The 12577-nt window shown below is 53.0% G+C and overlaps 4 protein-coding genes across 4 annotated transcripts; all 4 read left to right on the top strand.

The window, feature by feature from the left end:
- Nucleotides 1-1348: 1348 nt before the first annotated feature.
- On the top strand, nt 1349-2939 carry HMPREF1541_08139 (uncharacterized protein; the record flags this gene model as incomplete). The annotated part of the gene is made up of 2 exons (XM_008722459.1): nt 1349-1580; nt 1645-2939. The coding sequence occupies 2 exons, from the start codon at nt 1349-1351 to the stop codon at nt 2937-2939; spliced, it is 1527 nt and encodes a 508-aa protein (XP_008720681.1).
- Nucleotides 2940-3332: 393 nt separating this feature from the next.
- On the top strand, nt 3333-4834 carry HMPREF1541_08138 (uncharacterized protein; the record flags this gene model as incomplete). Its single annotated transcript, XM_008722458.1, has 2 exons — nt 3333-3923; nt 4199-4834. The coding sequence occupies 2 exons, from the start codon at nt 3333-3335 to the stop codon at nt 4832-4834; spliced, it is 1227 nt and encodes a 408-aa protein (XP_008720680.1).
- A 1907-nt stretch (nt 4835-6741) lies between these two features.
- Nucleotides 6742-8184, top strand: HMPREF1541_08137 (tubulin alpha-2 chain; the record flags this gene model as incomplete). Its single annotated transcript, XM_008722457.1, has 4 exons — nt 6742-6767; nt 6802-7038; nt 7092-7165; nt 7214-8184. The coding sequence occupies 4 exons, from the start codon at nt 6742-6744 to the stop codon at nt 8182-8184; spliced, it is 1308 nt and encodes a 435-aa protein (XP_008720679.1).
- A 1390-nt stretch (nt 8185-9574) lies between these two features.
- HMPREF1541_08136 (uncharacterized protein) lies at nt 9575-12576 on the top strand (the record flags this gene model as incomplete). Its single annotated transcript, XM_008722456.1, has 2 exons — nt 9575-11292; nt 11364-12576. 2 exons carry the CDS (start codon nt 9575-9577, stop codon nt 12574-12576), a joined length of 2931 nt encoding a protein of 976 aa, XP_008720678.1.
- Nucleotide 12577: the final 1 nt, after the last annotated feature.

The following is a 12577-nucleotide window of genomic DNA, read 5'->3' as shown; positions in this document are numbered from 1 at the left end:
AGCTTCACTCTTTCAGACAGCAGCGGAGGGACTCACTATGTTTACTCAACGCGTGAATATGATCTCCGGTGGAGACGAGCCTCAAGTTGCTAGTGCCCTCTCCCGGCAACGCGTTGTAAAGGATGCTAGCAGTAGCATTCGGACGGTGTCGGTGAGTAGCCACTCCAAAACCCTCCTGCTCGTCACTGACTTGACATAGTCCAGAGGGAGAAAATGTCCCGTCTGCGCCAGGTCTGGCAAGGAGACTTGGGTTATACCCGGCAACATCTGTCACGTATGCCGCACGCCCGTCTCGTGATGTACATCGACAAGTCTGAGCTGTGAAATCGATGGGGTCCTGGGTCCAGAGACTCGATAGTCTGGCGCAGTGCGGCTTGAGTACATTCTTCGGAGGAGTCCTTCGGTATCTCAGCATGGCAACTTGCAGGAGAACAGCATTCTCGGAGTTCCGTCTATTCGCAGTTACGGTCTTCGAACGAGTTTGTGGGACAATAGGTGGCAAGCAATGGTCAATAATCAGAAACCTCGTGGATGCATGTACTTGTATTGAAGATATGCTAATGGCGTTGGATGTCACACCTCCTCAGTTCGGCCAATATCTGACAATATCTGACAATATCTGACTGTGCTTGACAATAGATTCAACCTCAACATCTGCAATACAAGTAGGAGCGAAGTTATCGTCATGCACAGCTATGATAGCGATTTACGCGAACATGTAGCCGAATCAGCTAATGCCTCGGGGCTTTTCCACCGATGGTTCGGAGGATCAGCGCCTATGCGCCCGGAGCCCGGCTGCTCCCGCTTTCCACCTGTGCCCAAAACCAACGCCTTACGATGCTACGCAATGAGATCTCTTTCACTAACTTCACGCTTTAGCCATGCGCGCACGCACGGAAGCGATGTCAATTGAGCCATTCGACGCAGATTAACAATGTTCGACTCGGCAGCTGTAGCGACATTAGTGCCTCAGCGGTCGGCGATCTGTCTCTTGTCGTCCTCAAAACTTACCTCGTGTAGACTAGGTACGTGGAGACATCCCTGCAGTATCTTGAAGTTCGGGCCATACAGTGTGCTCTATCACCGGTATGAGGGCTCTAACGCCGCCCGGGATGCGGTAACCGATCCCCCGCCCCACTGGGCATGAACATGCTGTGCCCGCTATCTCGGGGGGCTGATCTGCCGTCCGCGTACCCGGCCGTATTTCTGATGGGGACACGCCTCGCTCCTCGTCCAACGTTCCCTTTGCGATCCCTTCAGTATGCTTTAGATGAGAACTTAAGGACACCTCGGCTTTGAACTGCAAACCTTCCTGTCATCTGTTGTATAAGTACCGCTGGGGCATAAGATGGCGCTATTCGACGTTGTCCCTTTTACAATCACTCAGACCATTGTTCTGGCTACTGGAGCAATTGCCGCTTATCTCATTATAGGCGCTGTATATCGACTTTACTTCAGCCCGTTAGCGAAATTCCCCGGGCCCAAACTTGCAGCGCTGACGTTGTGGTATGAATTCTGGTACGATGTCGTCAAAGAGGGCAGATATTCCTGGAGGATTGCCGAAATGCACCGAAAGTACGGTAAGTCTGCTCGTGCTTGCGAGGCGAGACTATAGAGCTCGTTGTGGTTGACATTTGGTCACAGGTCCGATAGTGCGCATCAACCCGTATGAGTTGCACATCAACGACCCAGACTACTACGACCACATTTACACAGGGCCAACCAAACACCGTGAAAAATGGGCCTGGTCTTGTGGTATGTTCGGGACGACGACGGCACATTTTGGGACCATCGATCATGACCTGCATCGGCTCCGTCGTGCACCGATGGGACCATTCTTCTCCAAAAGGTCGGTGCTCAAGCTCGAGCCACTCATTAAATCGTCCATTGAGAAGCTCTGCGGACGCCTGAATGGCTTTCGGCTTACGAAGGAGCCTGTCAATCTCCGGTACGCGATTAATGCGATGAATCTAGACATCATTAGCGATTATACGTTTGGGAAGTCCTTCAATTGCCTAGAGGAGGAAGATTTCGCATGCGTTTGGGCCGACATTGTGGATTCCGTGTCGAAGCAGACTCACCTGAACAAGCAGTTCCCTTTCATCTTGAGAATGATGCAATCCTTGCCCATTTCCGTGGTGCAGAAGCTCAACCCTGATATGATGCACCTCATCAACTTTCGGCTTGGCCTGGTCAATCAAGTGACAGCCGTTCTGGACGGGAAGAACGAAGGTTACAAGACGTCCGACCATCCGACCATCTTCCACGAACTGATCAAGACCGATCAGCTACCGCCTGAAGAGAAAACCATGCAGCGGCTGGTAGATGAGGGGCAGGTCATTGTGCAGGCTGGCCAGGTGACTACCACCCATATGTTGTACTCGACTATGTTCCACATCCTGAACAATCCACAAATCCTTGCTAAGCTGAAGGAAGAGCTCTTTGAAGCTATGCCAGATGGCCAACTTGCTCCGCTGCAGAAGTTAGAACGTCTGCCATACCTTTCTGCGGTTGTGTCCGAAGGGCTTCGCACAAGTTACGGCACATTTCATCGGCTGCAACGTATCTCCCCAGATGAGGATCTTGTCTACAAGGACTGGGTGATTCCAGCGGGTACGCCCATGTCCACTATCCCAATGTTCCTGCACGATAATGAGGACGTCTTCCCGCAACCGAAAACATTCCGACCTGAGCGTTGGCTGGATTCAGCGCAGCGCGACCAGCTGGAGAAGTACCTTGTTCCCTTCAGCAAAGGTACAAGAGGATGTATTGGGAAGCATTTAGCCCAAGCAGAAATCTACCTCACCCTCGCGGCTGTGTTCAGAAACTTCGATATGGAACTTTATGAGACCACGATCGAGGATATCGAGACAAAGCACGATTACTTCAATCCCCAACCGAGGGCTGAGAGTAAGTACTTGAGGGTCATCGTGAAGTGATGGGCGATACCTACAAACTATTATAAGGGTGGAGATATGAAGCAAATATGATGCAGCTGTTGTGTGACGAGCTACGAGATGTGCCTGATCTTTGTACGCCGGCGCATTTGACTGGTCCCAATAGGATACTTTTGTCCTGCGTGAGATTAGCCCCTCTTTGCCACATACCACAATAGGAAAGCCTCGAAGAATATCAACAGATGACCTCGACATCTTCCTAGAGATCGTTCTACATCTGCAAAATTTCGTCGAAAAACGGTGTAAGAAGCCAGAACTCATCAGCATCGCATCATACCCGTATCTCGAGGATAATGTGCTGCAAGAGTCATTGTGCGACGCTACCTCGTCTTCGCCATTCCAGGGCCTAGGACTCGACTCTTCCCACAAGTCAGCATGCCTGAAATCTACGTCTATGCAGAACTCTTGCTGCATATCAGGCAGCTCACGCTGTATGCATCGCTCGAAGAGGATAAATTTCAGGGCACTGAGGTTCTTCTTTCGTCCGATAAGAAGGTGATCACATTCATCTACGGAGATACCACCGCGAGCATCTATCTGCCGACGCAGATCAAGGGAACTGCTAATATCACCTTTCCGGAGAAGCGGCGAACCGACTTGTCGACCAAACTGCAGATTGAAGACTTGAATGAGCTTCAACAGGCAATCGATGCCTCACCTGGGATACAGGTTCCGTGGACGGCCGCCTCGCTAAGTTCAGAAGTTGAGCTACAGTGCAAAAGCTGCTCCAGCGTTGTGCTTGATAGCGGCACGATCTCAGAGTGGAGAGACCTCCCAAGTGAAAATTGGGCGGAGCTGATGGATCTGTGGTTCTGCCACAAACCTCATGAACACAACCATGACGACACGTTGGCGGCGGAGTCAAAGGGCTTCTCGGCGCAGAGCAAGGTCATCAACGAACCCCATATTGGGCTTGTTGATACACTCTCGTTCTTGATTCACGCTGACGATAGCAAGGCCATGCAGGTAAGAACTCTCTTAGCCCATTCGTTGTTACTCTATTGCAATTTGGCGAAAAGAGAGGGGCCTGCTACACCTTCCGGTGCCATTGTCAGGCCTCTGATACAATCGCCGCAGATAAAACATTATTGTATCGCTGCAGCGTCAACCCGTCCGAAATGACGTGGTCGACCTGCTGCAATCAATAACTCTGCCTTGTCATTTCGCCTTCGCAGCTCGAGTTTGTTGTGGCTTCTGGAGGGATTATGAGACAAGATACATACTGCTAACATTCGTGTTAGGAGGCTACTGGCGACGATATTGCCGAGCACCAAAGAAAGGCTTCGGCACTGACTTGTGGAGGCTGCGGCGCTTTCTTAGGCACACTCAATGCTACAGAAGCCAGCCATCGCCTATGGAAGTCCCGACTGGCGTTAAAGGCACAACCGGATGGTGATCTTGACAGCTTTGATGCTAGCATTTTCATCGGTGCACAGATGCTGCAGCTCATCGAGTCTAGCATTTCGCGTCGGATTGTGGTACATGCAGGTGCTAGCGCCGGCTTACTGTGCTGGATCTTCAATCCCGATCTGTATTATTCCAGCTCAAGGCGTGGCCCCACGGTCCATCGCGCAATGAAGGTATTTTACAAGGAGATCGACGACGCACTGAAGATGCTGGACGAGAACAGCACCACGCTTGAAGAGCTGGCGCTTCCCGACTCTGAATTGACGTCGCTGAAGGAGACCTTGACAGGCACGGCTGATATCTTGCCAGCGTCGGCAAGGACTTTCCAGGAATGGCAGGTCGGGCTAATCGATCGCTACGAAGCTAATCCGTCGGGGCTTGGGGCGATGGACCAGAACGCGCTCAATCGCAAAACGGACGAGATCGAACTTTTCAAATTGCCACCGGGTTGGGCATCGCTTTACGAATGAACCGCCTTCTAGCAGGCACAGTGGCGAAGGCAACCGTGGAGTTGAGTAGCTCAGTTAGATTACAAGGCACGATGGCTCTTGGTCACGCTAGCTTAGAGCAAGAATCGACTTGATGAAGCTCATGGTTCTTTGTGCCCCATAGCGCTTGAGAATAGGTGGTTGAGAAGGCCAATGCCGTCGGTATCTAGCCTACACTGTGCATCGTCAACCCCCAGATGAATGCGGCAATGTCGACCAGGAGAGTGTCCTTGAATTAGCTATGGTGACCATAGACGCCCGTGCCTTTTCTCTCCTGACCAACGAAACTCGTGACTCCTTGGCGTTTCAGATCTGTTGTCACAGCCTTACTTCGCCCCTACGTCGCTACATCCTGACAACCTCCCCAATTGCTCAGCAAATGCACCTCGAGGCCATCAAGAGACAATCTTTGCTCTTTCACGGCGATACTGTGCGGGATCTTCAGTACAGACGCCTTCAGTAGTTTGCTCTGGCAGCGCAAGCGTCACAAACGTGCATTCGGCGGCAAAGTATATACATTCAGCGTGCTATCTTTCAACTGGCGCGATCAAGATCGACCTCATCAACGCTCGAGAAGACAGCAAATCGCTGCTCGACTCATATCATTTCGACCACATCGGCGCCTCGAATTGAGCACAACTTTTGCCGACTTCCGCCAAGACCCTATCGATTGCCCAAGCCATCATGACAGACCTGATAACGTCAACTTTCGCACAACTATGCTGCTTCTGCTTTCCTTGCGGACGGGAGAAGCAAAATCGTGCTGACGACGAGGAGACCGATGCTGAAGCACTGGAAAAGGCCCAACAGTGGCGTCAACGGATGGCGAATGCAGAGCACGGTGGTAAGCCGCCAGGCTATCAACCACCTATGGAGATGAACCAGGAAAATGGAGCACGGGAGTCATATATTGGGCTAGGCCATTGAGGACCAGAGCTGCCAGGTGCAGGCTCTGCGGGCGGTGCGAGACAGAGCCATGAGAGACGGCCTGGCTCATGAGCAATGGGTATCAGATCATGAGTTATGCTTACTGGATGACGAGAGTGGTAATTTGCTTCGACTTAGTAAGGTTCAGCAACACGCACGGGGTCGCAAATGTATGTATGAGTGCTCCTACATACATGTGTTCCGGCGTGGGAATGGTTCAGCCTCAGAGAAATATAAACGTTGTGTTGTGGTTCACATTGCCGCGAGTAAACTTGAAACTGTGCCTCGCTTGCTAAATAACGGTGGGTTGCAGACTCACCCATGGGCCTTGACAACAGAAGGCGCTTGGCGAGTTCACTCCCACTGCCGACCATGTATGACAGACCTCAAAGGCAGGACGAGCTGAGATCATCCCATCTGCCGAGGGTACCACTGCAAGGCTTCGTTTCAGCCTTTCCGACTGACCGCCTCAAACTCATAGCAAACACTACGGAGTGCCGTTGAGATACTCCCACTCGTTTGTCGGCTGGCTTCTCTGTTACCTGGGATCCAGCTCTCACACAGCAGCCATTTCTTGATTCCGTTAGGTTTCGACAGGCAGAGAGCACGTTATGCCTCGCGGCGAGGTAAGTTTGACGTTGAGTCTTACCCCTGAACTTAACACTGGAAATTCTCCGAAAAGCCACCCCCGCGTTCACGTTGCCGACGCTGTCAAGGGTCCTTCAACCCGTCATTCCATACATTTCGCACGCATAGCTGACCTCGTGCCACATAGGTTCTTCATCTACGTATGTCTACCAGTTTTCAACAACCAGCCTTGGGAGTGGAGGACGATACCGTGTCGTCGTGATACGCCCCACACCGCCTTGTCTTCATCGATATTCCACTCACGTTGTATTGAAAGCAATTCACTGACAGCAGAAAGACGTGGGGCAGGCGGGGACCCAGATCGGTACAGCAGCATGGGAACTGTCAGTCCCACAAGATTGTAGCTTATCACAGAAAAGCTAAAGGTTGACCAGGTATCTAGCTGAGCATGGCCTTGGACCTGATGGCCGCCCCGATCCAAATGCCACCGTCGAGAACAGCGACAATTCGTTCCAGACATTCTTCAGCGAGACCAACAGCGGCAAGCATGTCCCAAGATCCATATTCGTGGACCTGGACCCATCTCCCATAGACGAGCTCCGCACAGGACCATACAAGGAGCTCTTCCATCCAGAGCTACTCATCAGTGGTAAGGAAGATGCATCGAACAAGTGAGTCTTTCTGCTCTGTCACTTGTACCTGATCCCGCTGACATGACTGATAGCTATGCGCGCGGCCACTATACTGTTGGCAAAGAGATGGTCGAGTCAGTGCTGGACAAGATCCGTCGAGTTACAGGTACCTCGTGTCGCACAGACAAGCAGCCTCTCTTCTAACGCGGATTAGACAATACCTCATCCCTACAGGGTTTCCTAGTCTTCCACTCTTTCGGCGGTGGTACAGGCTCCGGCTTCAGCTCTTTGCTGCTCGAGCAGCTCAGCGTTGACTATGGCAAAAAGACGAAATTAGAATTCGCTGTCTACCCGGGACCAAAGATGGCCTCGGCCGTTGTCGAGCCCTACAACACCGTGCTGTCCACCCATTCGACCATCGAGCATTCCGACTGTACCTTCCTCGTCGACAATGAGGCCATCTACTCCATTTGTCAGCGCAACCTTGACGTCCCTCGCCCGGAGTATAGTCACCTCAATCGCATGATAGCGCAGGTGGTTTCGTCCGTGACTTCTAGTCTGAGGTTCGACGGCGCTCTCAACGTCGATCTTGCCGAGTTCCAAACCAACCTAGTCCCGTACCCACGCATCCACTATCCGTTGATCAGCTACGCTCCCCTACTGTCCACCAAGCGGGCTGGACACGAGAGTTTCCAGACGCAGGATCTGACTCTCCAATGTGCCGAGCCAACCAACCAGATGGTAGTATGCGACCCGCGTAAGGGAAAATACATGGCTGTGGCGTTGCTGTATCGAGGTGACGTTGTTCCTCGTGATGCCTCGGCGGCAGCAGGTACTCTCAAATCCAAGTCTACGTTCCAGCTAGTCGAATGGTGTCCAACCGGATTCAAGATCGGCATCAATTACCAGCCTCCCATGACGGTTCCGGGGTCTGAGCTGGCCAAGGTCGACCGCAGCGTTACTATGCTGTCCAATACTACGGCCATTGCGGAGGCATGGAGTCGCTTGGACTACAAGTTTGATCTCATGTACGCGAAACGAGCTTTCGTTCATTGGTATGTTGGAGAGGGCATGGAAGAGGGCGAGTTCAGCGAGGCGAGAGAGGATCTTGCGGCGTTGGAGAAGGACTACGAGGAGGTCGCTGCCGATGCCCTCGACGAGGATGAGGTCGAGGCTGAATACTAGAGTCGAATATTCGCAGGAGCTTGGACTAAGAGCAAGCGATGTATTGGAGACCAGACGTCGTGTAGACTGCGCAACATGACGGGAGTAGATTGTCAGACTTGACACAGCCGTAGTAGGCCAACCGGCCAAGGCGAAGTTAGATCCTGTTGTCCGGCGTTCTGTACGATTGGCGCTCACGAGAACAAGAATCTGACCACAAAGGGGACAGGTAAAGGGGACCGACACGAAATCAAACGAGAGCGCGAAACTGTGGAACGAGCGTGTATGATGGGTCCTATTCGATGAGCATTACCCCTATTATTATCCTCACGTTCTTGTGCATCGCCAATTATTACCGCCAACGATGCGGTTCCATCTCTTATCTTTTCCACGCTGAAGTGGGCGTGTTTCAGGACAGGAGAAGTGGTTCTTCGGGCCCGGCGCAGGCGATACACAACCTCGGTACGTTGCACTACTTTGGTGATCCACACAGGCCCGTGCCTCACTGTATGGTTTGCAAGGGTCTGTAACAAGGGGGCGCCGATAAGAGAGATGCCTCTTCGAACGACGGCCAACCAGAAGTGGGAGCCTTTTGCGTGTGGAAGGCAGCACTGGCAGGGGGCAATGTCAATCCCTCTCGGCAAGGGAATGGGCTCGGCGGAGCATACCTCCGTAATTTCAGCAGTCCAAGAATCCTTGGTTTTCACGAGTTGTGCATCTTCAATTATGCTCGCTGTGAGTAGTAGAAAATCGTCCGAATAAACGCACATGGACATAAGCGGAAGCGATCGAGCGATGTCAAAGAACAGACTCCTCGTGCGGTAGATTTTTTTCTGCATAACTGGGCCCAGTCAGTACGAATTTGTCTCACCCGAATGCACAGGTCGCTAGGGGGCACGCTCGGCGCTGTGGCTGACCCTGGTGTCGCTCACCCGATCCAATTGACAGGCGCAGCAAAGGCTTGTTGGGCGCCACCAGGGCCCACTTCCATGTCCCGCCGGTCTAGTGGGGGTCCCACCGACCGAAAAAGACGCCGCCGTTGCTCGAATCGAAAACTCGCCAACGTCGTCATTGCGTGTCTGCGGCATGTGAGTACCCATTGGTACCCATATTGGTACCCATATTGCCAACGCAGGTAGTGAATTATGCGATCTCGTCTCCAGCTTTCGTCTCTGGATCTGAAGCCATCTCCTCTTCTCCAGCATACGCATCCATAGGTTCGGTCTGTCAATCGTTCAGCGACCCAACAACATTGTAATACCAGGGCCGCCTCATAATTCACTTCCTCTCGCCAATTACTGCACCAACTTTCATTACCCCGACCCTGCAGCCACGCGAACCCCTCAAGTGAAGCCACCACTGGCCTGGTAGCTTTCACTTTGGTCACTTTCTTGTCCTACCGTACGTCAACATGGGCACTCCTGCCGATGAGCGGCCTCGATTCGACTTGCATGCTCCCACCAACCGGTCGTCCGATGAGGAGGCTACCGTCGTCGGTCATGACCACCGACACAACACGTCGGTCGACAGCGCAGCCCTGAGACAACGATTACGCGTTGAAGTCAGCCGAGAGCCTCCCAGAGATGATGATTACGTCCAGTCTCCCTCCCGTAACAGAGAGGAGTCAAGTCGTCTGCAAGATGAGCTAGAGATGAAGAAGGCCGAGCGCCTGGTCAGCATTGAGCAGGCTGAGAGCAGGACCTCCGCAACTTTGCACCGGTCTAGGTCAAGAGCGATCGAGCCCATCGACGATTTCGATACCGCCACGAACCCTCTGCACGAGCGCACCGCTGTCTACAAGCCGCCCGAGCATCCGACCACCAAAATCGCTCGATTTTTCAAATACATCCACGAATCGAGTTGGCTTGTTCGGTACTTCACCTACATTGTTCCAGTTACACTTCTTCTCCTCACGCCTGTGTTTATAGCAATTTTCACCGCACCGGGGAGGAATGCCAACGTTGGCAGCGTCCAACTGCTGTGGTTCGGTATCTGGCTGCAGATTGTTTGGCTGACCCTCTGGGCAGGGCGCATTATCGCGAAATGCGTGCCCTTCCCACTGGGCCTTCTGGCAAGCCTGTTCACCAACAATGCTAAGAAGTGGCGCGATTTTGGCCGGCAGCTTGAGATTCACCTGACCCTGTTTCTGTGGTTCTTGGCCATCGAACTGAGCTTTCCCCTCATCATGTCTAACCACCGGATTCAGGGCCAGCGTGGTCTACCTCAGTGGGCTGGCACCATGAACAAGGTCATCGTTTCTCTCTTCGTCGGCGCCATCCTCAACTTGGTGGAGAAGGTTATCATTCAGCTGATTGCCATTTCTTTCCATCTCCGAACTTATGCCGACCGTATCGAACTGAACAAATTTCAGATCGGCTCTCTCACCAAACTCTACATCCATAGTAAAGAGAAACTTGATGTTGAGGACCACGAGTTCCGGGAAAAGGACAGCGGTCCAGCATCTGGCGCTCGCACCCCGGCCGCCTACGTAGGCATCGCTGTGAACGCAGCGAACAAGGCGGCTGCCAAAGTTGGCGATGTCGCAGGTGCCGTTGCTGGAGATTTCACTGGTCAGAAAGTCGCCAAAAGCGGCTCCCCCTCGCAAGTTGTCCTTGAGCTCCTTCGCTCCACCCCTGGATCGCAGGTGCTCGCTCGCCGCCTGTATCGAACCTTCATCCGACCTGGAGAGGACACTGTTTCATCCGACGACCTTAGAGCGGCCTTTGATAATGATGATGAAGCTGACGCAGCCTTCAGCATGTTCGACAAGGACATGAATGGCGACATTAGTATGGAAGAGCTGGAAGCTGTCTGCGTCGAGATCGGTCGCGAACGGAAGGCTATCACCGCATCTTTGAAGGATCTGGACTCGGTGGTCAGCAAATTGGACGATGTCCTCTTGTTTGTCGTTTTCGTCATCGTCGTTTTGGTCTTCGTGTCCCTTATCTCGACTTCGGCTGCTGGTGTCCTCACCTCGGCAGGATCTGCGGTTCTCGCTCTATCCTGGCTTTTCTCGGCTACTGCGCAGGAATTCCTGCAATCTATCGTCTTCGTCTTCGTCAAGCATCCTTTCGACGTTGGGGACCGTGTTTCTATTTATGGTAGCACTGGAGCGCAGCTCAAGGGAGAGTAAGTCTATCATTACGCACCTTCGCTTCCCTACCTGTCGACCCGGTGTGCTAACAAAAGCTTTCTACTAGTGACTATTTTGTTAAGGAGATTAGTCTTCTCTACACTGAGTTCAAGAAAATGGAGGGTCAGATCGTGCAGGCACCAAACTCGTACTTGAACACGCTCTTCATTCTCAATATGCGCCGCTCAGGAGGCCTTGCCGAAGCTGTGCCAGTCGTTATTCGCTTTGGCACCAGCCTCGAACAAATCGAGAGCCTTCGGAATACACTTCTCGAATTCGTGCGCTCGGAAAAGCGGGAGTACCAGAACAACATCCTTACCGAGCTTCGAGAAGTGACAGAGGCATATTCTTTGACCCTCAACGTGGTCTTCTTCTACAAGTCGAATTGGCAGAATGAGCTCCTTCGTCTTCAGCGGCGCAACAAGTTCATCTGTGCATTAATGATGGCTATGCAGGAACACGGCATCGAGGGTCCGTACCGCAACAACGCGGGCTACACTCTGGATCGGCCTATGTATCTTCAGTACCCGAATGGACCACCACCATCGTACAACTCGAATGCGACAGACTCTAATGGTGGCCCAACATCGGAAGGAGCCGACCCTGCCGACGCATCTCTGCGCAATCATCCGTCGATCCTACGACGCCGAACATCCCGTGGTCAACTCGGCAGACCTCGTGGCGAAAGCATTAGCACCATGGCGAAGAGGGTAGACTTCTCCCTTGGCATGCGTGACATTGCTCCGGGTGATGATATGGCTGATGTCTACGACGACCGCTCATCGTCTCAGTACCGATCGGTGATCCGGGAAACCAACCGGATAGATGAGGAGCGTAGTCGCTCGACTGAGCCGTCTGTGGATGAGAACGGGTCTGTAGTTAGGGCGTCAGGCCGCTCAGCTTCGCGTCGCGAGCGCGCCGGTTCGTTGGCTGCTCCTCACCACGCTCATGGAGGTCTCTTCCGACGATCGACCGAGCAACCTGAGGGGGTTCACCGTGGCAGCATGTCTAGCGCTGGGACGCACCGCAATCGGTTCCTCGACCGTTTCGGCCGTGGTATGAACAGCTCTGAGCGCTCGAGAGACATCGAAGCAATTGGCGACGCGCCTTTAGATCCTCGCAGCGGTCAGGTCACCAGTCAAGCCGTTCGAATGGACTCTGCCCGTTCGGTGCAACCTGAGCCGGCAGGCGGGGCCCCATTGACGTCCACCGCCTCTCACAGCGAGGATTTTGCGATGAGAGGGCAGGCACAGCAATCTGCACAAGAAAAGCAGCAGTGAA

The sequence above is a fragment of the Cyphellophora europaea genome (assembly GCF_000365145.1).
Source record: "Cyphellophora europaea CBS 101466 unplaced genomic scaffold supercont1.8, whole genome shotgun sequence".
NCBI classification, from domain to species: Eukaryota; Fungi; Ascomycota; class Eurotiomycetes; order Chaetothyriales; family Cyphellophoraceae; genus Cyphellophora; species Cyphellophora europaea.
The sequence above is the reverse complement of the archived record's forward strand: the minus strand, read 5'-3'. Positions and strand labels throughout refer to the sequence as shown.